At 34.9% G+C, this 27,882-nt stretch overlaps 1 protein-coding gene across 17 annotated transcripts in view; it reads left to right on the top strand.

Annotated features, from left to right (window-relative positions):
- LOC127986809 (protein NLRC5) overlaps positions 1-27,882 on the top strand; it is a 229,160-nt gene that overhangs the window by 50,627 nt on the left and 150,651 nt on the right. Inside the window, exons 1-2 of one of the 17 annotated variants that reach the window (XM_052589061.1) lie at positions 12,952-13,485; positions 14,174-14,305. The exons of 15 other annotated variants lie outside the window; for them this stretch is intronic. In XM_052589061.1, the coding sequence (XP_052445021.1) occupies positions 14,247-14,305 (59 nt within the window). In that variant the 5' untranslated portion in view covers positions 12,952-13,485; positions 14,174-14,246. Of the gene's footprint in view, positions 1-1,019; positions 1,194-12,951; positions 13,486-14,173; positions 14,306-27,882 lie in introns of those variants that run through there. One more of the 17 variants, XM_052589044.1, reaches the window with a different exon arrangement.

The raw sequence follows: 27,882 nt of genomic DNA on the forward strand, positions 1-27,882 counted from the left end.
ACGTTCCAAAGTGTGGTTATACTTCACTAGAGTTAATGCTGACAACCCTCGTTGTCATAAGTGCAAAACAATATTTGCATGTAAGGGCGGAAACACAAGCAATCTGTCGAAGCAAAAGTGCATTATGTTTATCGACTGCCTAGCTAGATCGTCTCTGGTTGTTGCCCTATCTACGTCAGGTATGTATGCTAAAATCATGTTGAATCACGTTGTTCACGTCATTTAAAATAAATGTAAAATCTCCCTGGTTTGCTAACCTTACGTAGAAATTCTGTTGATTTCTTTTGGGAAAAATGAGAATGAAATCAACATATTTTCTACTTGTTTTTATAATTCCAAATAAGGAAAAATCAGTATGTAAATGTAAACATTTATTTGGCCAACTTAAATGCATACCTCATAGTTAGTTAGTTTACAAAATTATAGTTTACAAAATAGCCAATTGCCACATTTTGCAACCTTTTTATTATATTATATATATATATATAGAATTTTTTTTTTTTTTTTTAGCTGCAGCTACTATGAACCAACCAACTCCCCCTAACACCTCTGGTCCAAGACAAGCCCATTATTAATTTTACATTAAAAAATAATAAAGAAATGTTAATTCTGTTCTCAACTTGTTCTTAAAAAACACACACACACAACACAAAGTACCGATAAGAATACCGTTAAAGTACCGGACCATTAAGCAGTATCGGTAAGAGTAGTAATACCATTAAAACCCTAACGATACCCATCCCTCTATATATATATATATATATATATATATATATATATATATATATATATATATATATATATATATATATATATATATATATATATATATATATATATATATGATATTATTATTATTATTATTTTTATTTATTTTTTATCAGTCAAAATATTATTGTAGCGAACAAAAGAAAGAGACGCGTTTCATTTCGATAGAAAGACTAAATAAAATCCATTTGAGATTTTTTTTTCAATATAAAACAATTTAGCAATTAATTATAATAATATTTTTCCTGTAGACTTTCAGACTGCAGTATCACAGAAGAAGGTTATAAAGCTCTGGCTTCAGCTCTGAGATCAAACCCTTCACATCTGATAGAGCTGGATCTCACAGGAAATGACCCTGGACAATCAGGAGTGAAGGAGCTCAGTGATTTACTACAGGATCCTAACTGTCAACTGAAGACACTGAGGTGAGAGATGAAGAAATGAACAATATACAGACTGCTTGTTTTACACTTTTTTTTATATACAATATATTAAAGATTTCAGGATTAAAAACATTGATTACTAGTAGTTTAAGCAGTATTTTACATTACGTCACAAAATAGGAGTACTGAATTGAATCCTGCTTCAAATTCTGCAGGTTTTTGAGTCAGGATGCAGAAAGGGCGTCTGAATATGTGCCTGGACTTGTGGGTAAAAACCTGTTGCTGGTAAAAGAGTTGAATCTGAGTGATGTTAAACTAGGAGACACACGAGTGAATCAGATCGCTGCTCTACTGCGGGATAAACACTGTCAACTCAACACAGTGATGTGAGTATTTTACATTGTTTAGTATTGTAACTTTAAGTAGTGCAAACCATATATTACCCAAAAAAATATATATAATTAAAAAGATGACAAATTACTATCAGATATGTTATATCTGGATCGTCTTGCCTGTGCCAGAAATGTAAACCTAGCCAAATTCTGACCTATAACTTTAATTTGCAGGAGTACTGCATTTTTTTTACTTAGCTGAAATTCTCTATCCACCATAATGTGGTTTGATATCCATATATAGATATTATAATGTCTGTAACTAAGACAGCACAAGATTAAAAACTGAAAACATAGATATCTAAAAAATAAATCAGTTCTGATTCAATGTCTGTTCTCTTTCTGTCTTCAGTCTGTGTAGATGCAGTATTACACAGAAACAGTGTCTCATCCTGACTTCAGCTCTGAAATCAAACCCATCACACCTGAGAGAACTGGACCTCAGTAGAAATAAAATAAATACAGGAGTCAATCACTTATGTGATCTACTGAGGTATTCACACTGTAAACTGGAGAGATTGAGGTGAGAAACATGCATACAGAACAAAAAAATAATATATATATATATATGTATGTATGTATGTGTATATATAGGTGTATGTATATAATATTGGTATTTGAAGGAAAGATAATGAGTTTTATTTTAAACTAATTTCTCTGAATGTAGGTTCAGTGACTGTTATATGACAGATGAAGGTTGTTCTGCTGTGACTTCAGCTCTGAAATCAAACCCATCACATCTGAGAGAACTGGACCTGAGTGGAAATCAACTAGGAGACTCTGGAGTGAAAAACATCAGTGATCTTCTGATGAACCAACAATGCAAGCTGGAAATACTCAAGTATGCAATGTTACGCTGCATAGCAGTTACAGTGTGATTAAAGTTTATAATTCTGTTGGTTATTTGAAACCATTGGAGTCAAAAACAATAGTGTTTTACAGCATCTGGAATTGACCTGTTCGTTTATACTAGCTGTTTTTAAGTAGTCATTATTTAAATTAAAGTGTTGTGAATTGTGTACAGTACATGCAGAAATTTGCTTTACAATAAAGAGTAAAGAAATGATACATGTTAAATGAAACAAAAAACAATTGTTTACAGCATATAAATCTAGTCGGATAGGGTTAAAACAGATTAGTTTAATGGGAATTAAACTAATTACATGCTGTAGCACTTCAGTACGGTGCTCATTGTAGATTAACCAATTTTCCCTTTTTTTTGTCTTCAGTCTGTGTGGATGCAGTATTACAGAGAAAAAGTGTTTCACCCTTACTTCAGCTCTGAAATCAAACTCATCACACCTGAGAGAACTGAACCTCAGTGGAAATAAAATAGAAAACACAGGAGTGAAGCACTTGTGTGACGTACTGAAGGATTCACACTGTAAACTGGAGAGACTGAGGTGAGGAGCTCTATATATTAGAGTCAAAATGAGTAACGATCATTTTAAAACAAGATATTTTATACTCAGTATTTCGTGAAGAGCCAGAGTATACAGTGCATTTATAGAAAGTTATTTGTTATTGGTATTTGTTTTTAAGATTTCTTTCTCTGTCTGTCTGACTCCTTCTAGTCTAAATGACTGCAGCATTACAGATGTTGCTTGTTTGGCTCAGTCTTTGGATAAGAAGACATCATTACGTTTTCTAAAAGAGCTTGATCTCAGTCACAATAAAATAGGAAACTCAAAGACAAAGCTCACTGAGGTGCTAAAAGAATCAGGCTGTGAACTGAGGTGAGTAAACAGCACTTTGTGGGATCTACCTATACCTCATACATATAAAGTCTTATATATTATATTAATGCTATTTGAATCAGTCACTAGTCTGATTACAGCAATGTTAATGTCTTTTTGTAGAAAAGTAATGTCAGAAATGTGGTAACAAATTTGCAGCTTGTTACAGCCAACACTGATTTTTTTCTCTTATCCGACTCCTTCTTACAGACTAGACAGTGAAAGCTTGCTAAAACGATATGGTAATTTATTTGGGTTTTAAGCTCAAGAAGGTGTACAAACAGAACCTGTCAACTTCAGGTAAGAGATCCTCAGAAGAGCCTCACTGTAGTACTGTGTCTATGGGGATAAAGTAATCTACAATGTACATGATGTAATCATTATCTCGGAGTTTGATGTCTTTGAGAACAGCACTGTGTAAGTTTGATAGGAAATTTAAGCAACTTTAAAGGATTAGTTCACATGTAGAATAAAAAAATCCAGATAATTTATGATCCAGGCTGAGGAATAAGGGTCTAATCTAGTGACATTTTCTAAAAAAAAAAAAAAAAAAAAAAAAATGAATAAATACATAGGCTACTTTTTAACCACAAATGTTTGTCTTGCACAAGTTCCACTTCACGCATTGTAATCACACTGGAAAAGTTACTCAAAGTACCAACCCAGTGTTTGTAATGTGAATATGCAAAGAAAGTCAAATGCCCATTACAAAAAAAGAAAAACAATAATGTCAGATGATTTTGAAGTTGGAGTAGACGTTTTGTGTGTGTTAATACAAATGGTCATTTTATTTTATTTACAGGTTGATCAGAGAACAGATGCGTACAGTAAACAGGGGACTGACTCTTTAGTATAAAATCTTGATCAGTCATGTAGTGGACTGTAGGATGGTAACACTTAAAATACACCTTCCACTCAACAATGAGGAAAGTCTAAGTGATCAGGTTTATGTGTGGACAAACAGGTTGTTTCTGCCTCTTACTAGCATGCATTTCAAATGTTTCTCTGTTCAAACTTTGTCAAAACTCTCTGTTCTTGTTTTTCCCCTCTACATCACAATGTGTTGACAGTGCAGTAATACATAATGTTCATTTATTCAACAATCCTCCTTTATTGTATTTATACTGTAAAGGGGAAACTCATTAGCTGGTGTGCCAATGTAATTCATAACTGGATACTAATGCTTTGAAATTGAATATGAATTGATATGGAATGTATTTCTATGTATTTCTATGTAAATAAACACTTTATAGTAAGTTTTATGAACAGATGCAGCATTGACCTTAAAAAATTTTTGTACAAGATCTGTATGCGACTGAGTATTTAGTGGATTTTTCTGGAGACTAAAGGATAAGAATTTTTAACTTCACATTGTTGTATCTATTATTAGCTTATTATTATTATTATTATTATTAAGTGGGTGTTTGGTCAAAGCATGACGCATGAGATCCTTCTGTGCATAAGTGGTATTTGTAATTAACAGGTCTTTGAGTTTTAAGTAATATTGTGATTGTTTTATTGTGAAGTTGTGGTTTCTGCTTTCACTTTGTTGAAGTTTCTAATTGTTTTTGTGCATGTTCATGATGCTTAACTGTCATCTCTCTATGTTCATTAAACATGTTCATGACGATTACAAGGGAAATATTCTGCCTCAAATGATTCTCCTCAGGACTGAGTTTTACTAGTCAAACTGAGCTCAACAGTGTTAAGTTATTCATACTAATTTATATAGTGATGGCAAAATGAGAAATTCAGGTTACAAATACATATATTAATTTTCTTCATATACATATTTTAGACTGATGATTTTAAGGACTTTAATTAATGACATAAAAATATGAGATCCTCTCATTGTTATTTATAATGTTATTAAATGGTAAAATTGTATAGTAATTATATAAATAGATATATGTGTACTATATAATCTGTGGATTTAACATAACTCAATTATGACTATAATTTTAATATTAAAAGATGCACATATATGAAACAGGTCAAGTAATTCTCTACTCAGAATAGACCGTGATATTGAATATGTCGAGTGGCTTCTCTGTTCTGCTTCTGTTACTTCAGAAAGTCCAAAGTCTCTAGTTCTGATGTTTATGAATTTTTTTTCCCTCATTTATTTGAGCTATGAAAATGTCTTAAAGTCCAAACATCCATCAGATAATTTGTCTGTCCTTTAACTCCAGTGTGTAGAGAGACAGAATCTCTCTCAGTCAATGATATTGACTTCACTTCATCAGAAACGCCTAATTAAAGGAACCGTTTTAATTTGTCTATCTCTGTCAGTAACCGATTCGGTTGAGGTTAGTGAATATTTTAACAGTCTATTATCAGTGTGTTTGAGGTGCTGTGAAGGTTTTGGGGATCTTTTGGTTTTGTTATGTCTTGATTTTTTGTTCTGACTTTTGCTTTTATTGTGAAGTCTTTGGTCTCCTGCCCTGTATTTTCTGTAAAGGCAGACTCTTACTGCAAGGAAAGACAGTATGGAAAGCAAATGAACTGAGAAATTGTAAAATCGATTTGTTTTTATTTTATTTTTTACACTCTAAAAGACACACTAAAACTTTTGTTCATTAAATATTCAAATGGGGTATATGTATTGTAGAAAATAATTAGTTTCAGGAATACAGTGACACGCATAATGATATTCTGGTATTTGTGGGGCTGTTCGGAGGAAATTTGTTGCCAAAGCCGTGGGCATAGCTTGACATTTGAGCAATAGGGCAGTATTTCTCACTGAGCATTTAAAAGATACAAGAGAATCATTGTCGGTACAGCAGTGTCAAATACATTATTCAATATAACGTGCATTATTTATATACAGTATTGTTCAAAATAATAGCAGTACAATGTGACTAACCAGATTAATCAAGGTTTTTAGTATATTTTTTATTGCTACGTGGCAAACAAGTTACCAGTAGGTTCAGTAGATTGTCAGAAAACAAACAAGACCCAGCATTCATGATATGCACGCTCTTAAGGCTGTGCAATTGGGCAATTAGTTGAAAGGGGTGTGTTCAAAAAAATAGCAGTGTCTACCTTTGACTGTACAAACTCAAAACTATTTTGTACAAACATTTTTTTTTTCTGGGATTTAGCAATCCTGTGAATCACTAAACTAATATTTAGTTACTGCTTGACATCTGTGTGGCATGGAGTCAACCAACTTGTGGCACCTCTCAGCTGTTATTCCACTCCATGATTCTTTAACAACATTCCACAATTCATTCACATTTCTTGGTTTTGCTTCAGAAACAGCATTTTTGATATCACCCCACAAGTTCTCAATTGGATTAAGGTCTGGAGATTGGGCTGGCCACTCCATAACATTAATTTTGTTGGTTTGGAACCAAGACTTTGCCCGTTTACTAGTGTGTTTTGGGTCATTGTCTTGTTGAAACAACCATTTCAAGGGCATGTCCTCTTCAGCATAGGGCAACATGACCTCTTCAAGTATTTTAACATATGCAAACTGATCCATGATCCCTGGTATGCGATAAATAGACCCAACACCATAGTAGGAGAAACATGCCCATATCATGATGCTTGCACCTCCATGCTTCACTGTCTTCACTGTGTACTGTGGCTTGAATTCAGAGTTTGGGGGTCGTCTCACAAACTGCCTGTGGCCCTTGGACCCAAAAAGAACAATTTTACTCTCATCAGTCCACAAAATGTTCCTCCATTTCTCTTTAGGCCAGTTGATGTGTTCTTTGGCAAATTGTAACCTCTTCTGCACATGCCTTTTTTTTTAACAGAGGGACTTTGCGGGGGATTCTTGAAAATAGATTAGCTTCACACAGACGTCTTCTAACTGTCACAGTACTTACAGGTAACTCCAGACTGTCTTTGATCATCCTGGAGGTGATCATTGGCTGAGCCTTTGCCATTCTGGTTATTCTTCTATCCATTTTGATGGTTGTCTTCCGTTTTCTTCCACGTCTCTCTGGTTTTGCTCTCCATTTTAAGGCATTGGAGATCATTTTAGCTGAACAGCCTATCATTTTTTGCACCTCTTTATAGGTTTTCCCCTCTCTAATCAACTTTTTAATCAAAGTACGCTGTTCTTCTGAACAATGTCTTGAACGACCCATTTTCCTCGGCTTTCAAATGCATGTTCAACAAGTGTTGGCTTCATCCTTAAATAGGGGCCACCTGATTCACACCTGTTTCTTCACAAAATTGATGACCTCAGTGATTGAATGCCACACTGCTATTTTTTTGAACACACCCCTTTCAACTAATTCAACTAATTGCCCAATTGCACAGCCTTAAGAGCGTGCATATCATGAATGCTGGGTCTCATTTGTTTTCTGAGAATCTACTGAACCTACTGGTAACTTGTTTGCCACGTAGCAATAAAAAAATATACGAAAAACCTTGATTATTCTGGTTAGTCACATTGTACTGCTATTATTTTGAACAATACTGTATGTACATAAGATTCATTGCTAAATAAATCATTTAAATTTACTTTATATTGTGCAATGACAATTCCAATGGCTTGATTTCAATGACTTCAATTGGGATGTTTCTATTTTGTCAGTTAGTCTTTGTCAAACTCAATATACTTGAGTGAATGATTATTTTTTCTAGAAAATCCCTAAAATTATGTTAAGGATTTTGTGATAAAAAAGAGAGACTTAATGGAGTAAAAAAAAATGTATATATGTCTCAGCGTTACCGTCTGGGCAGAACTATTGTTCCAGCCACCAAAGACAGATTCACAAATAACCTGCCTGATCTGTCTCAACTGCTATTTGTACCCAAAAATACACATGAACTAGACGAAACGACTGGCAACATGGGCACAATTTTCTCTACATTAGAAGCTGTTGCCCCCATCAAATTGAAAAAGGTTAGATAAATACGTACTGTGCCATGGTATAACAGTAATACTCACTCTCTCAAGAAAGAAACTCGTAGTCTTGAACGCAAATGGAGAAAAACTTACTTATCATTAGTTAATTATCATTACTTACCTATAAGGCCCTAAATGGTTTAGTACCAAACTAGCTTTCTACCACGTTACAATCAATCACGCACCCTAAGGTCACAAAATGCTGGACTTTTGGTAGTTCCTAGGATAGCAAAGTCCACTAAAGGAGGTAGAGCTTTTTCACATTTAGCTCCCAAACTCTGGAATAGCCTTCCTGATAATGTTCGGGGTTCAGACACACTCTCTCTGTTTAAATCTAGATTAAAAACGCATCTCTTTCACAAAGCATTCAAATAATGTATCTCTTAAATTATGAGTGTAGTTGCATCTGATCAAATGTGCATTTTTATTCTTTAGCTTGGGTTAAACTAATTAATTTTACTTTGTTGGATCAGCAGCTATGCTAATGATGTCTCTATTTGTCATGGGATTTACACAAGCTCCAGTCTGGATCCAGAAGACCTGAGAAGAGATGATGCTGACCCTAAGAGGACCTCAGATGATGCTAACCCTGAAACAACAAACAGAACTAACAAATATTGCTACAAGTGACTGCATCATATAATAATTGTTGTTCATAATGTTTATCATCTGTCTGACTACGTATTAATTTTTCTGAAAAATCCTGTCATATGCATACAAACTGACAGTCACCACTTATAAACTACTACTAAATATTGTAGAAACTTAATTTTCTGTAAAGTTGCTTTGTAATGATTTGTATTGTAAAAACCGATATACAAATAAACTTGAATTGAATTGAATGTGCAACCACTCCCTGCAGAAGTACACATGACTGTCATCTCCAGCAAACACAACCACATCATTATTATTATTTATTTATAATGAAATTTTAAAATTACAATGATGGAATCAAATATAGCCTAGTCTTGACATGCGTGGTACATTATTTTCTACAGTAGCTTGTTGAATGTTTGACTCTCTCTCTCTCTCTCTCTCTCTCTCTCTCTCTCTCTCTCTCTCTCTCTCTCTCTCTCTCTCTCCTCATTTCACACAGAAGCAACACTCTGTGTGTCAAGCTGACAGTCTATTTCTGGTCTTCCAACTTTTAAAACTGATGGCAGTAACAGACAGATACTGACCTCACAACAGCAGCCACAAACAGAGCAAAGCAAATTAAAAGAAGGTTTTTTTTTTTGTTGTTTTTTTTTTAAAACCCCCCAACACTATAACAAAACTGTTTTAAATGTTTTTAGTAGTTATAACCTTATTTCACAGACTAAAATAGTAGTTTGAATAAATCAGCATCTTGGTTTCAGATCTCCAAACTGCTCTCGTCTTCTCGCCTCGTCAGCGTCAATGCCTCTCGTTTACCAATGAACCAAATCCCTACTCTGTAGTATGCTATGGTAATAGCATTGGTAGCACCTCATGCCAGAAAGAATTACAGTTTGTTGTGCCTGGGTCCATGGCTTTTTAATTTCAAGAAAGGTAACTATGTAATTAAGGTAGTAACAAATAAATCGATGGCAGGGCAGTGTTTGTGCTTTTCATTCATCTGGTAGATTTCATGCCATATGATTTATTCCTAGCACTGATCTATAAAATCCCCTTTCACTCAGAGCACTGTAAAAATAAAACTGCCATACACAAACACGTCCCAGCACTGATCACTGTTGTGTCCTCTGCACATTTTAATGAGGGAATCTGAGCTGTGGGTAGAAATTAAGTCATTAGTAAAAAGTGAATCCAGGACAGAGTTTGGGACACTACTGTGGTGCTCCAGTATTCAGGGTCAGATTTCTTAGTCTGAAAGTCTGTGACTGTGTTCATCACTGTGTGTTTGTGTGAAAATGAAATAAGAACAATATCGTAATTTAATGCTGTCATCATACTATTTTCAAACCAGTGAACTGCTTTCAGATAGATTTCTCCATGAAGGCCTTGGTTCAGACAAATATACTCTTCAGATCAGGGCCTGTCCAGACTCTGTCTTTGACACCAAAACACTTATTTTTCGGTTGATCTCAACCCTAAAACAATATTATATAATATGAAATAATGTATGAAATTGGTAAATGAATTACCTTCTTGTTGAAATGACCACTAGATGATATCCCAACTCCATTTGCTAATTTGAAAACGTAACACATTGTAACTTATGAATGATTTGGACTACTGGCCTCACACGATTTTTACAGAGGTGGCCAAAGTAAATATTCTGCTCAGGGGGCTCATAAACCATAGAGGCGCCTCTGAACAGAGTATTAGTAGACTGGTCGGATTAGGGTTAGAATAAGTTGACGTGTAGGTTACTTATAGTCAGTATCTGCTGGGAGACCATCACAATAAATTGTCAAACGAATGCTCAAAAGTGAAAATCAAAGTGTTTCCAAAGACACTAGAATTGTATTGCTGAAGGGAAAGTATCAATAAGTGTCATTAAAGTAATATAAGCTCAAGTTTATTGTAAAGTAAATGTAATGTAAAAGTCACAAAGATGCAGGGCTTAAACAAAGGCATCTAAAGTCACTGATGTCAGTGCTGTTATCTGTTCAGTCTCTAGAGGGAGCTGCAGTTGTGACATCCAAGGGGCAAGGAACTCGACCGGAAGTTGAAGTCGGGTGGGGGCTGCCATCTTTTAGCAGAACTTCACTTGCGTTAGCATTCCCATTGACTCCCATTCATTTTGGCGTCACTTTGACAGCGAATAACTTTACATCTGAGGTGTTTAAAGACTCTGTTTGTCCATTATTTATTTCTAAAGATACACAACAATATATAAAGGGCTCCATTACCTTCTATGTTACATTATGGCCCTGTAGAAACAGTTTTTGTAAAAAATAGGCTAACGATTGCGTCATAACCACTCGACTCTCTGTCGCATTAACGTTCAGACAGGAGGAGAAGCTCGCAGGCAATTACTGTAACTTAATATGGCGTGCCAGCGTTACATTTTAAAATACTATACAAAATAATTAATCAGAATACTTACTCCTGCTCATTCACGCCAAAGAACTCCCCGCTCAAGCTCGCCGTCTCTGCAAGATTAACAATGGCAGTTTGCACGCACAGCAACTAGAAGATTTGTCAGACAGGTTGCTGACGTCGTCAAGCTTCGTTTGAGTCTGCGCGTCAGAAACGGAAGTGCTAAAAACCGCTAAAACTGGGCTTCATTTGTCTCAATTGAGTTCCAATGGGGTCGCTGTGTCCATTTCTTTTACAGTCTATGGTGACATCTGCTTTAGCTGAGAGTTAAACACCATCAGACTTCTGAAGTCAAGCAGGCCTACAGATATTGATGTTTTAACAAATAATCAGTTTTACTTGATCAGAATAATAATGCTAGAACATTTTTATTAGATTTTTTTCAGGCAGCCCTAATCAATTATGAAACATTTTAATAATAATATTTGAAATGATTCCATACAGAATAAATACACAACTCAGTCTGTCATTTGAGTCAAATATCGCCTCTACCCTGCACTATTTTGTAAGTCGATGTGTCTTCAGTAAAGTATGTCAAATTGTTTGCTGAGTCCTGCTCTATTATTTAACATCCATTAACATGTTTGCAAATCCACTTATGAGCCAGTGGTGAAATTGTAATTTTGTATCTCAATTTTGTTTTGTCCTGTAAGTCCTTTTTTTTTATTTATTTTTTATTTACAGAGCTTCCACTGTCTCCTCAGGAGGATGGTGGTTTTCTAATTTTATCAATAAAGCTTTTACAATCATCCTTTCTGAGGGTTGTAATGACTGAACTAATGTTAAAGGATTGAGCCTTAATACCTGTGTCAGTCATTAACATGCTCACTCACCCAAAGCTCAATACTGTAACAACTTTATGCAGTTTCCTAAACTTTTAGACCTATTGTTCAATGCAGAACTCAGTTTCTTTTCAATTATATTAACATGCATGTTCACCCTCTCATCTAGACTGGGTCATAGGATCTCTAGAGTACAGAAGAAGAGACTGAGTAGCTGTGTCTCATCTAGACTGGGTCCTCCGGAGGTCGCATTTTAAGGCTGCATCGGGGAAGTCTCATTTAAGAAAAGTAACCATTCAATTAAATGTTCTTATGTTTGAATTGTGTGATTGTGTGTGTGTGTGTGTATGTACAGTATTGTTCAAAATAATAGCAGTACAATGTGACTAACCAGAATAATCAAGGTTTTTCGTATATTTTTTTATTGCTACATGGCAAACAAGTTACCAGTAGGTTCAGTAGATTCTCAGAAAACAAATGAGACCCAGCATTCATGATATGCACGCTCTTAAGGCTGTGCAATTGGGCAATTAGTTGAATTAGTTGAAAGGGGTGTGTTCAAAAAAATAGCAGTGTGGCATTCAATCACTGAGGTCATCAATTTTGTGAAGAAACAGGTGTGAATCAGGTGGCCCCTATTTAAGGATGAAGCCAACACTTGTTGAACATGCATTTGAAAGCTGAGGAAAATGGGTCGTTCAAGACATTGTTCAGAAGAACAGCGTACTTTGATTAAAAAGTTGATTAGAGAGGGGAAAACCTATAAAGAGGTGCAAAAAATGCTCCTGATGTGAGAATGTCTGATTCATCAGTAAAGGACAGACTTTTACCTCACAACTATATATCCACGACCAATCAGAACACTGTTTCCTGTTTAGAATGTTTTTAAAAAAAGGTTACAAATAGCTGTGTCTCATTTAGAAGGCAACGTCCTTCGGAGGGCGCATTCTAAATGAGACACAGCTATTGTTTCAAAGCATTGTTTCACAGACTAAACTACTCATTTGAACACAACAGTGTCAGAGTATATCGTTCATTATTTCCATTCGCATTTCAGAAATAATGGGTGGAAAAAGTTAGATAGATAAAATGAAGGTTAAATAATGGCGTCAAATAGGTATTATACTGATCCTAGGAAAGAGCAATTTGGAGGCGTCCATTTCCGTAAATCACAACCAGATGTTCCCTCTTATTAAAACAAAAACATTTCTGTTTGGTCAGGATATAGATTACTGTATAAGATTTATAGCGTCATGTTTCATAGGAAAATTGATTAAGCTGACAGAATGATATGAACCTGATCTAACACAGTTTAATTCAAGACTCAAATGTGCTGCGTTTTTGAGCTTCAAGGCAAATTGAGAATGTTGAAACAACCAGTTAACGTTTAACCATGAACAAAGTCTATAAGCAGAAAAGATCGTAAATGAAAAGAATTGGAGTCACATCACGTGAAAGGGTCTTAAAGGGGAGAAAGAGAAAGCATTCTGCACAGTGTTCTGGCTGCTGAAGACCGTCGTACTACTGCAAGTAAGTTTTAAAACGTCATTGATTACAGTGAGTGGCATGTGAATGAACAGTTAATGTTTTTTTGAAATTATTTAAATCCCGCTTTTTATTTTCCTGATGATGCGAAATCGAAAGTAACTTCACAGACGGGAAAGCATGTGGTGAATGTTTCTAATGTCTTTTAATTTGGTTCAAAAGAGAATGTAATAAATCACCAGTGATTAAAGAGAATGTTTCAGGTCACTTAGCAGTTGAAATTAATAAAATGCATTCTGACGTAATTATCCAATGCTGTATAATAATTGTTAATTTGTTGCAAGTCCAAAATATATAAAACTGCACAGAAAGTTCAGTTTCCCCCTCTGTAATATTTCCAATGCTAAAATAATGTAAAAATGATGTAGTTATGTTTCTACATTTATAGTTATATATTATGAAGAGTTGTCTGAAATTGTTACACTACAGGAAATGTAATAGGAGCGCAACCCGTTGTTGTAGCACTTATATATCATTGCTCTTTTGTTGTTTTTGATTGCTTCCATTGTCCTCATTTGTAAGTCACTTTGGATAAAAGCGTCTGCTAAATGACTAAATGTAATGTGTTATAATGTAATATTAACAGTAAGATTAGTTTCAGAGCTTGTGTTCTTTTTTTACAGCTTGTTTGTTGCCAACTCAACACTTGTCAATTTTTTCACTTCATGTCCAGGTTGTGCTGAGCATCTGATAGTCTTCAACACAAAGATAACAGTGCTGTTTTTCAGCGGCAGTTTATCTCCAGTATGTCAGAGGAGCGAGGAAAGGACTCTCTGTCTGAGATGAGCGTCTCAGTGAAACAGAGGTAAGACTGAGTCTGTTACTGTAATCATAAAAGTTCAGTGGTGGCTGTAAAAATGGATAAAATGATGTGTTCCTTCCTCTATAACAGTTTATAAAATTCAAGCACTTCTCTAGAGTCCAGAGTTGAATAAAGACATTGTTTGCCCCTCAGTTACAACATTACATTTCTCTGAAATGAAAAGGCATTAGTCATGTCACAGCAATGCGGATAGTGACAACAGTCGGTTAGCAGTTATTTAAACATTGGGGATCTGCCAGGTCTCACAACGTAGTTTTTGTTTTTGTTGCTCTAACTCAGAAGAGTAGAACATGTTTTTGTTCAAACTGATAAAATAAACTGTCTGTTAAATTGTACTTATTCTAATTACCATCTGAATGAAGCCTCTTCAAACGAGACTGAGAATGAGACTTTTCGTTATTGTTAGTGAAAATGTGGGCCTACATGTGTCCTTCAGTGATGAAACACCATCACAAGCTAAAAGGTATTTAATGTGCTTTACATACCCTATTTACATTCCTTCACTGTTGTGTCTGTGATTGAACTTGACTGATTAAACTGAAAACTACACATAAACGTTCTTCTGTTCATAGTCATTAGAAGGGCAAATGCTCTTAATATGAGACTGAAGAAGCTCCTTTAAGTGAAAGTAAACAGTTGAGAAAGAAATCAGATGTGTAATGGATCCATTCATTGTCTCTTAAAGTGACCAAGAGGGTTAGTAATAAAAACATACGTGTCCATGAGTAATGGTGAATGCTTTATTGTATTTTTCTCTTATTATTTTACCTGAATGCTATTTTGCATTTTTTACAGGTGAAACAGAGGAGGGAGAAGAGGTTAATAAGCTTGCAAAAGAAGTGGATTAGTAAGAATACAAGTCTATAGAATAAGATTGTAATTATCAAATGACAAACTGAAAGTCTAAGATGAAAACTAAGTTAACGTGCTACATGTAAACAGATTCAAATCAGTGATTTATAATAGTCATTTTAAAGATCACTGGTCCTGTGACATTTTATATTTCTTAATACCATTGTTATATTTTACATTTATGTATGTTTTATATTACATTTCTCTAACAGTTTATATACAGAATGTGTATTTAAATGTGCTTTTGTAAGTTCTGTGTCTGTCTCATGAGAAACATGTCTCTGTACATAAGACAGAGCTTTGACTGATGTAAGAGTTTTGGATGAATCTGTTCTGCACAGATTAATCTTTATTAGTTATAATTTATGTAGCATATTATGTACTTTCAGTCATATTGTCTCATGTGTTTTGTTTAGTGATTATAATCTTCTCTTGTATTGTATTGGAATGTGTTGGCATATTATAACTATACAAATAAAAACCTTGATCATTTTATTTTGTTTGAAGAGTTTATTAGTTCAATAGCCATCTATCAGTATTATTGGAGATACACAGGGCTCGAACTGAGGGGGGTGCGGGGCAATCCACCTGCCGCTCAAGTGGCCATACCCTTAATTATGCAAAACGTTAAGGCTTAATGTAATTTAAACGGATGAGTTATAAAAATTCGCCCCCTTTATAGTTGTCATGAAGGGCAAAATTAGCTAGACCAAAATCATTTTTTGAACCAGGCTGTAAACGTTTTTTATTGCTATAAAGTTGTGCATTTTAACATAGGGAGTCTATGGGATTGACTTCCTCTTGGAGCCAGCCTCAAGTGGCCAGTCGATGAATAGAACAGTTTTAGTCACTTCTTTGTTGGCTTCACGCGAGAGAGAGCGTTTTTTCACAAGAGGTTGCCATTTGATATCAACACAGTGTTTCGTTCCTTGAACAAATCGAGTGAGCCAGTGATTCAGCAGTCCATTTGGATGGACTCACTGCCAGTGTCCCAATGTGCACACTATCCATGCTAAATTCTATGTGATATTAGTAATTTTCAATACTATATGGGGCATATGGTATGCACATTGGGACACAGGGACTTGTTTTTTTTTTTTTTTTTTCTAATTGAATCAGCTTTGAACGAATCATTTGATTTGAATGATTCAATTAATAATTTATTATAACATGGAATTGCTGCTACCTACTGGTGGTTTCATCATCATTATGTATTCATGAGAGGCCTAACCAGAGAAGGTGCCAGCACTAGCAGCACAAAAACACAGCAAAATATCGCCCAAAATTCCTCCATTTCTGGCACCAGAAGGAAAAAAGCTTTTAAATAATAGTTAATTTTATAAGGCAAATTTTTCACTAAATAAAAACCTTTTTAAAAATTACAAAAAGAAATGTTTAAAAAAATAAGCATTATGTAAATTTAGCTACAGGAACAGGTTTTTCTTTTTTTTTTTTTCTCACGGGAAAATGGATAAACCACTCAGAATTAGTTTTCCCCTTGTGGGCGGTCATGACACACCCCCTTTCTGATTGTTCAACCAAATACGAACTTATAAAGTTATATTCCTAAGGCTCCAGTTATATCACTAAGAAAAAATAACACTGTAGTTGCCCTTTATGAAACAAAAATATATTGCAGTATATTGGAAAATATCATGTAATATATTAGGCATATATTCATATATATATTTATTCTTTCCAATATATTGCAATATTTTGAAAGCAGCAATCATTTGTATATTTTGCAATATATTATATAATATATGTGTCATCAATATATTATTAAATGTATTCAAATATATAAAATATTAGAAATAAAAAGGGAAAATAATATATTACAATATATCACAATATATTTTAAGAAATATATTGGTAAATATATTTTCCTTTCGTAAGGGTGGTAATCCCTTGCATAAGCAAACATGCATGATTCAATGATCTAATTTGCCAAAATTGCATTGAGAAAAGAAATCTGGACACTCAAGAAATGTTAAGTGTTGTGTAACAATGCTTATAGGACAAATGTAAAAGTGAAAGAACGTTCACTTTTGATTCATTTTAAACAACTCTTTCACGTCTCTGAAAAGACTTCAGACAGATCCCAACTTGGATCCGCCATCTTGCCTGACAGCCATAGAAATCCATGTTAAAACGGGGGAAAAAAGACTGAATTGAAACCTTTTTATCAATATAACTAAATATAAATACACTTTGAGGGTTAAGCTGTGGTATTGTTGGCTGCCACCACGGTAACTGTAATAAGCTAAAGAATTTCTTTTGTATATCAGAGAATTTACTACCTGAAACCAACAATAAATATTTTTTTATTCCTATTAGATTGTGCTTTATTAACATCTACACCTACTCCAACTCTGAACTTACCCTTACAGTGATTCAGATACATTAAATGTTGTTCAACGTGAGAAAAAGAATGCAATATTGACGTGTGCATGTGCATTAAGCCTTGGTAGGAAAATCTGATGGCTTTGGAAAAAATGTCAGGACACATGCACACCTTGCAGCGCTTAACTTATACTGAGTGTAAAATATTATGTTAAAATGTCTTAATAATTATTTGTTAATAAATAACCTATATTTATGTACTCAATCATGTTACACCAACTCGTAAATAATGTTTAAAAAAAAATTATGTTTTGGCTATAGTATATTATTACATGTGTTGATGTGTTGCATTTTTATGCTGTATTATATAATTACACCTGGTCACCAAATAATGACTGTTGTAATCTTGGCCTAACCTAAGTCCCTAGTCTTTGGCCTAACACATCCTTCTGACTCTGATCGTATCTATATTGAGAAGCCTTTAACAATCGCTCAACAGTTAACCTGAAACATGTAGCCAGGATTGTACTGGTGAGGAAATTTTCCCACATACAGGTGCATCTCAATAAATTTGAATTTTGTGGAAAACTTCATTTATTTCAGTAATTCAACTCAAATTGTGAAACTTGTGTATTAAATACATTCAGTGAACACAGACTGAAGTAGTTTAAGTTTTTGGTTCTTTTAATTGTGATGATGTTAGCTCACATTTAACAAAAACCCACCAATTCCCTGTCTCAACAAATTAGAATACTTCATGAGACCAATACAAAAATAAATAAATAAATAAAAAACGTTTTTGTAAATTGTTGGCTTTCTGGAAAGTATGTTAATTTACTGTACATGTGCTCAATACTTGGTAGGGGCTCCTTTTGCTTTAATTACTGCCTCAGTTCGGTGTGGCATGGAGGTGATCAGTTTGTGGCATTGCTGAGGTGGAATGGAAGCTCAAGTTTATTTGACTGTGGCCTTCAGCTCATCTGCTTTGTTTGTTCTCTTGTTTCTCATTTTACTCTTGACAATACCTCATAGAGTCTCTCTGGGGTTCAGGTCTGGTGAGTTTGCTGGTCAGTCAAATACACCAACACCATGGTCATTTAACCAACTTTTGGTGCTTTTGTTATTGTGGGCAGGTGCCAAATGAAATCAGCATCTTCAAAAAGCTGGTCAGCAGAAATAATCATGAAGTGCTTCAAAATCTCTTTGTAAACGGGTGCAGTGACTTTGGTTTTCAAAAAACACAATGGACCAACACCAGAAGATGACATTGCACCCCAAATCATCACAGACTGTGGAAATATAACACTGGACTTCAAGCAACCTGGGCTTGAGCTTCTCCACCCTTCCTCCAGACTCTAGGACCTTGGTTTCCAAATGAAATACAAAACTTGCTCTCATCTGAAAAGAGGACTTTGGACCACCGGGCAACAGTCCAGTTCTTCTTCTCCTTAGCCCAGGTAAGATGCCTCTGACATTGCCTGAGGTTCAGGAGATGCTTAACAAGAGGAATATGACAACTGTATCCAAATTCCTTGACACGTCTGTGTGTGGTGACTCTTGATGCCTTGACCACAGCTTCAGTCCATTCATTATGAAATTCACTCAAATTCTTGAATCAATGTTGATTGGCAATCCTCATAAGGCTGCGGTTCTCTCAGTTGGTTGTGCATCTTTTTATTCATAACTTTTTCCTTCCACTCAACTTTCTGTCAACATGCTTGGATACAGCACTCTGTGAACAGCCAGCTTCTCTGGTAATGAATGTTTGTGTCTTACCCTCCCTTTGAAGGGTGTCAATGGTTGTCTTCTGGACAACTGTCAGATCAGCAGTTTTCCCCATGATTGTGCCTAGTGAACCAAACTGAGAGACTATTTTGAAGGTTAAGGAAAACTTTGCAACTTTTCAGTGACATTTTAATTTATTGAGATGCACCTGTTTGATTAAACATGAAACCATGCATTTTTTGTGCAAGTTATTTGCCATAAATATCTTATAATTATAGCTTATAATTCCTGTCAAATTGGGTGGTCCCAATTTAGGGGATATTGGGACTTATTCACTTTTTTAAATCTATTATTTATTAATTTGTTTAAACAGCGTTGACTGATGAGGGCTGTTTTTGTTAATATAGGCCTAGTCAAACGCAGTTACAAGTAAGATGTACTGTAGTAGTTGAAATTTTAAATTCACTAAAATTAGACCCAAAAATCTGGCAGAACATTGAGATATCACAATAATAGAGTCACTGAAAATTCATTCATTCATTCATTCATTCATTCATTCAATGTAAATTTCTGCATGTTATATAATTACTCCAGGAGATGGCGACAAGTGACTCTGTTTTGCTGTACCTCACTCTCAAATGTCTCCTCCGAACCATCTGTCGGCTTAAGACTAAACTGATGAAAAATGTCCTCATATTTTGTATTAAGTATGACCGAAACTCATACCAATGTTCAGTTGCTCTAAAATAAGACTATATCATTCAATTCAAAACTGCAAAATCTCACAAATATTGATTTGCAGCCCTGGATAGGTCTGTTTCAGTTAGTTGTTTAACCCTTTTGTGCCCAATTTCATTTATTGTTATTATGCATACAACTTTCATTGTACCCATCAACAAATGCAAACTCCACACTAAATGTAATTAAAACTAAATTATAAAATAAATAAAGTGACATTCTAGTATATAATTAGACATAACAGACTTAATTAGCAATATTAGCAACCCCCCCCCCCCCCCAACTTATTAAATCACTATCACTAGAATTGAGATGTTTTCTCTCAAAAAAAAGGTAAAATATATGACAGCTTTTATTTAGGAATAAATCTGTGAAATTCTGTGAGATTCATACACTCTAAACATATAATCTTACAAATCTGGAAAAAAAATTCACATTTTAGGGTGGGGTGTTTTTTTATGTTGTCAGATTTTTTTTCTGTGGTTTTTTTTTTTTTTGTACCTTTATTTAGTTTTTAATTTCATTCACTTTGAATTGCAATGATTAAATGTGGATCAAGTGTTTTAACAAAGATTCTGTGCTCAGTCATAAGGATAAGATCTTTGTTCTCAGTTGCTGTGGTTTATTTTCAACATCTTGTGTTCACTGGTTTTATAGACCTGTCTGAACAAGATAAACGGAACCTCTTCCTGATTTCCAAACTCACAAATGAAGTAAATTGAAAAACAGATTTGACTCAAGTTTACACAGTAATACAAACAGTGAATCTTCAGGTTTATATATTGTACTGCATAAAAACAAAATGTAAAACAAGTTTTAATCTGTCCCCTAGCGTCAGCAATATCTGTGTCATCACCAGCAAATGACGCCCTTCTGCAGCCAGCCTCCAGTGGCCAGTCGATGAATTACAGTTTTAGTCACTTCCTTATTGGCTTCACAGGAGAGAGCGGGAGGCTGTCGCTTTGAGTAGCATTTTAGCAGGTTTTGTTGTAAAAACCTGGCAACCCTGAGCAAAAGAGAGTGTGCGCTCGTGATGGCAAGCAAAAAATATAAAGGCGGTTAGGAGAAGTTAACAAGAAAAAAAAAGCTAACAGTTACATCAGGTTACCTTTGCCCGTTATGCTGCGTTCCAGGCAACCCGTGTTTTTCCAACCTACTACCCGTGAAAGTGCACTCAGCAGTCAAACCCATGACTTCCTACCCGTGAACTTGTACTAGATCGATGTACTCCCAATTCCGAGCTCTGACGTCACACAGCCCGCGAAAGGATGCAGTGTTTATGCAAGTGGTACATGTTGAAAAAACGATTTTAGGACAGTGTAACATTGCAATAAAATTATTAATCTTGCTACAATTGCTTGTGCTCAGGAAGTTTGGCATTACTTGCCTGGAACGCTACAAAGTCGTGAGTCGTGGTTTGAAGTTGTGAGTTACGGGCTCAAAAACCAGCCTGGAATACAGCATAAAAACCCAGGTCCGAGCATCCACTGCCATTTATCACTTTGTAGTGTCTGACATGATTATTCCAGTCATCCATAAAGAGACAGCAGCGGTTCTACAACGTGTCACATTTGAGTCTAGTCACCTTTATTTATATAGCACTTTAAACAAAAAAGATTGTGTCAAAGCAACTGAACAACATTAATTAGGAAAACAGTGTGTCAATAATGCAAAATGACAGTTAAAGGCAGTTCACCATTGAATTGAGAGCTATTGGGTTAGAAAAAAAAAAAGAGTAAATGAAGTAGATATAAGGCGATTAGTATGATACAGTATGACACACACACACACACACACACACACACACACACACACATACAGACAGACATATGAATTCTGCTGTTTCAGGTTTCTAGAGGTTTACGTTTATCATTGTAATATACATTTTGCATTCTGCTCTTTTTATGTACATTTCAAGTATTTTAGTTCATACAATAATGCATTTCAATCCTGTTGAAAAAATAAACAGAAAGCATCACATAATTTGCAATGATTTTACTGGTTATAAGAAAAATTGTTTTGGTTTTAATGGAAACTAAAATGGTGCCTTTTGGTCTCTACTGGTAATTGGTCACCTTCTTTTTGCTGGGTTTTGTTAAAGCCACTAAATCTTTATGCAATGTGCCCCAAAACACTACAGGAAACCATTATTTAATGGTTTTAATGGATAATGGTTTTAATGGTTAAATTTGATGGTTTGTACGGGTATTTGTAGTGGAAATCATTAAAATTTCTGTGAAGGTTTTTATTGTTTTTGTCATGAGGGTCACCATGGGTTTTGTGATATTATTTGCCATAAATGTGAGGATTGCTGTAATTTTGTGAGATAGTAGCGACTGGTTTGTTAAACAGACAGCTGTAGTTGTTGTTATCCTGATATTCCACCTCCAGAGGAAGAGAGAGACTGATGCTGAGATCAGACACACTGATGCTGGACAATAAACTGTTTCCTTTGAACCAGGAGAGAGTCACATGACCCACATTCTCCACTGAACACAACAGTGAACAATATGATGATGATGATTATGGTGATGGTGATGATGGACACTGAGGAGAGTATCTGGTGATGACAGGAACAGGCACAGGAGCTGGAGAAAAAAAAAGAAATCTAAGAATAAGTGACAGTAAAAAGGGTGTTCTGAGAGTGAGAGTGAACGAATCTCCATCACTGACCCCATCTCATCTGTCTCAGCACCTAGAGATCAAAATGTAATATATATGTAGCTAAATGTAAACGTAAACCTAAATATTTTGATCATTTAATCATTTAAAAAATTTTGGCTTAAGTGCTAACACTAAGGCCATAAATAAGCCCACATTTATTATGCTACTCACCAATCAGAGGGAAAAAACATAAACAAGGCAAGGCAAGGCAAGTTTATTTATATAGCACATTTCGTACACAATGGTAATTAATAGTGCTTTACATAAAAGAAAGTAAGAAAAATAATAACAAGATTTAAAATGAATTTAAAACAGTTAGAAAATGATTTTACATAAAATAAAATAAAAATAAATAAAAAAAAAAGCAGTGAAAACATAGTGCAATCAGTTCGGACATTGCACAGTGCTCATTCAATAAATGCACAGCTAAACAGATTAGTTTTAAGTCTAGATTTAAATGTGACTGGTGTTTTAGCACATCTGATCTCTTCTGGAAGCTGATTCCAGCTGCGGGCATAATAGTAACTAAAGGCGGACTCCCCTTGTTTTGTGTGAATCCTTGGTTTTTCTAACTGACTTGATCCTAGTGATCTGAGTGCTCTGTTAGGTTTATATTCAGTGAGCATATCTGAAATATATTTCGGAACTAGGTCATTTAGTGACTAATATACGAGTAAAACAGAACAAAACAAGTGCGTGAATCATTTTCTTCAACCTGTTTGAGATCCGTTCAGTGGCTGATGAGTTCTGGAAAACGAACTGATGTCGATTTCATGAAACACGACAAAATGGCATGATAAAAGTGTGTGTGGCCAAGATAACCTGCTGGGAGACAAGCAGATCTTCAAAAAAAATAATCGTCAGCCGATCAGAAAAAAACAAAAACAAAACTTTATTCAGTCTGCATGCTTCCTTCAAGTTTGGCTTCATACCCTTTAACCTTTTAGAACAACAAATGCATACCAATGCATGAATTTAGTCTGATGAAAATCTAATCTAACTGTTTATACAGTCACTTATAATGAAATGAATGAAGCCTTTCTGATTTGAGTGGAAGGAAAGTGTTTGTCTTGAAGGAACATAATCTCTTGTTTTTGCACGTAAATCAACCTCAGACATGCAAAAGGAGCGAGACGTTTGTCCACTCAACAGAAACCACATTCATCTGATTCAGTTTTCCACTTAACTGATGTGAATTAAACCACAGCAGGTTTCACTTTGACTCAGAAACTGAGCTGCTAGAGCCTCAAAAGTATTCAGTGCAAACTGTAGTAATTGTTTTTATTCCTAAATTAAAGCTGTTTTGAGGGGATGAGATTCATGTAAGAAGGCTTTCATACACACTACACGCTCAAACAAATAGTTCACACTTTCTCTCTCTCTCTCTATCGAATGTCTTCTCTTCATCTGGATTCCCTTTGCTTTTATATAAACACACTATTCACTGAAAACCCTAATAAGTTGACTGAACTAAATTTATTGAGTAAACTTGTTGCCTCAATTTAATTGAGTAATGGAGTCTCCCAAAACTTACATATTTAAGTTTATTTAACTTGACGGTTTTGTAGACTACCTAAATCCCTCAGAGGTTTAAATGTTGATACTTGATTCATTTGAAGTCACCATTGTGGTGGAAAGTGTTTGGTTTAGTTGGGATCTTGGTCCAGTTACTTCTTGTGTTAATTTGTCTCTTGCTGCTGTATTGGTGTATTTTAAAACTCTGTTTTTGTGGTGAAAAAAGACAAATTTAAATGAGCTCAGGTGTTATTTGATGTTTTTTGTTGATGAGAGAGTCATCACATAATACGTATTTGAAATCATAAAATAAGTTTTGTTTGATATTTTTAACAGGCACCAGGAGTAAAATACTTATTTTAAAGATGGACGAAATGAATGCGTTTGAAATAATTTGAGTGAAAGAATCAATCAAGTTTCCACTAGTGATGTGTCGTTCGTGAACGAATCGTTCTTTTTGAACGAATCTTTTAGGTGAACGAATCGTTCTCGTTCACGTAATCCACTGACTCATATTTCTCGTTCAGTGAAGTTCCTCCCTCCACAGCAGCGCGGCGCTATAAGCAGCGCATGCGCAGCTCAGTGCACCGGGTAACAACTGTTTCATCCTGTCAAAGAATTACTCAACCTCGAGCCAATAGCCTTCGAGTATGAGATGTGACAGAGTATTTGATTTGTTGAATGTAGTGAACGAATACGCCCTTCAATGAACGAGTTTCATATGAGTCTGAACTAGATCTAGAGATCTTATCGTTCGTGAACGAAATTACTGAACTGGTACCCATGTCGTTCGTGAATGAGTTGAATGAGCTGATACATAGCGTTCGTGAATGAAATGACTGAACTGGCACACATGTCGTTCGTGCACGAGTTGAATGATACATCTCGGTCGTGAATGAAATGACTGACCTGATGGTTCAGGGTATATTCTGGCAAACAGTTTACCAATCACGTTTCTCAATCGGCAAAGCACATGTCGTTCGTGCACGAGTTGAATGATTTAGTAAATCTCGTTCGTGAATGAAATGACTGAACTGGCACACATGTCATTCGTGAACGAGCTGAATGAACGGATACAAGTCGTTCGTGAATGAAATGAACTGGTACATAGCTTATCTCGTTCGTGAACGAAATGAATGAGAGTAAACCGGGTCAGTCGGCCATTTAGCATGTCAATCTCGCAAAAATGCAAAGCGCAGTTATAAGTACTGTATTGTGCACATACGCTTGTTTTGATATTTAGCAACTCCACGTTTAATCCACGATTGATGAATGTGAATATATAATAAAGAAACTGTCTGTCTGACCAAACAATTAAAATGCTATTTAGGCAAGAAAACCTTGTGCTTTGTTCATTTGAACAACTTAATTAGACTTTATATATTGAATGCGATTATACACACATTTTAATAAAGCCAGATCAGTTTTTGTAACAAGTGAATACGTTCGTTGACTTAAGACATAACAACACAATACACTTTTTGCTATCTGCTGGCTTATTTTGTGTAATACGAAGAAATGGTCACTGAACGAATCAGTGAACGATTCTGAACGAATCATTTTGGTGAACGAACTGAAAATGAACGAATCACTAGAAAGAATCATAATTTCCACCACTAGTTTCCACACACACACAGACTTCTAGATGTAGCATATGCATCACAATAATGGTGACAAACAAAAGAGCTCCATAGCACAAACTCCTCCTTATTTTCCAGCCTTTTTTTGTTCTGATTGTCACCATTGATGTGATGCATATCCAAAATCTTGATGTCTGTTTGTGACGACATGATCGGTTTTCTAAAAGTAAGTACATTGTTTTATCTACAAAGTTTATATCCATAAAAGTATATCCATAGCTGCAGCAATATATTTTATTTTACTATAATAAGTCACCATTACAAGCAAGATATGTGTATGTTAGATCTCAACTCTCTTTGCCACAGTAACAGTGTTTTACAACACACAAGTTACAGCAGCAAGAGACAAGCTTACACCAACAAAGAGCTGATAACACCTGAGCTCTTTGAAACTTTGTCTTTCTTCGCCACAAAAACAGCATTTTAAAATATACTGTTATAGCAGCAAGAGACAAGCGAACATAAGAAGCAGCTGGACCAAGATCCCAACTAAACCAAACATATTCCACCACAATGGTGACTTCAAATGAATCAAGTATGCACATTTAAACCTCTGTTAATTCTCAATAAGAGCTTCTCTAGATGTCTGACAGAAATAAAGTCACAGAACCTTGTAAGGAGGATATGTGAACATCTATATCGGATGTACAGAAGACATAAAAAAACATTAAAAAAAGACGTCATAAAAACATTCTCTCCTCAGTGGATGTCTTTTCAATGTCTGCAAAGACATAAAAATACTTTTTTTTTTTTTTTTTTTTTTTTACAGTGCAGTATAGGGTTTACTGTATTTTCATAAATATTGTGACAGTTTGTCAAAAGGTCAAAGTGTAAATATGCTGTTATTTGTTTTACTTCAGTCTGCTGTCAAAAATAAGAACATCATTATCAGTTAAATTTACATGTTGAGTTAACTTAAATATATAAGTACACTTGAAATTAGTACCAAGTTAAGTGAACATAATTGTTTAAGTACATTAAATTAGCATCAAGTTTGGTGAACTGAGTGATTTAAGTACAATCTACAAAACCGTCAAGTTAAATAAACTTAAAAATGTAAGTTTTGGGAGACTCCATTACTCAATTAAATTGAGGCAACAATCAATTTAGTTCAGTCAACTTATTAGGGTTTTCTACAAAACCGTCAAGTTAAATAAACTTAAATATGTAAGTTTTGGGGGACTCCATTACTCAATTAAATTGAGGCAATGAGTTTACTCAATCAATTTAGTTCATTCAACTTATTAGGGTTTTCGATCTAACGAGTTAAGCAGAAACTTAACTGTCATGTTCTTTCGCTCAAAGGAAACCGATTGGGCCACTTCATCAAATACTTAAGTTGTAATTTCAATAATCATCTCAAAATCACGTACCACAAGGATTTAAATTAACATATTTCACCAGTAGAAATCATGCAAAACAACTTTATATCTACATAATTTTAGTCACCGAACATAGTACACGAAGAAAAACTTCCTCTTGAATTGTAGTTCAGCAACCAAACAGACCAAAAGGACGAATTTTGTAACCCACCAATCAGTGCTTTTGTTCTCTTGTTGCTAGGCAGAATTTCTCCAATGGCCAATCACATTAAAGCAAGAACAGAGTGAAGTTGAGTTTTTCGAAAGGATTACTCATGATTTTGAGCTCACAACACTTGAAATCTTAAGTTTATGCATTTTGAAGGTAAATTAGTTAAATTAACTCATATTTTTAAGTGACAGGGCCAAAATGCAAAATTTTAAGTAATGTTTAGTCAACATTACTTGATTTTTTAAGTCAAGGCAATATTAGGGTTTACAGTGTTCAAGTGAACTTGAGAAACAAATGATAAGATAATGTGGATGTTTATAACCCAAGGCCATATCCTGCAGAGTTGAAAGTTTCTCTCTTACCCAATGCAAAGTGACCCCTAATATTGTTTAATAAAAAAAAATAATAATAATAAATAAAAAAAACTGGTGTGCTTAATTCATTTTTCTTTTAAACGATAAGGCAGTGCCATATACATCCATTGGTCTGTCTATATTGTACCATTCTGGTACTGTCATGACCTTTTTAAATGTCTTATTGCATGCAGTT

Source organism: Carassius gibelio, chromosome B22, assembly GCF_023724105.1.
Source record: "Carassius gibelio isolate Cgi1373 ecotype wild population from Czech Republic chromosome B22, carGib1.2-hapl.c, whole genome shotgun sequence".
Lineage (NCBI taxonomy): Eukaryota > Metazoa > Chordata > Actinopteri > Cypriniformes > Cyprinidae > Carassius > Carassius gibelio.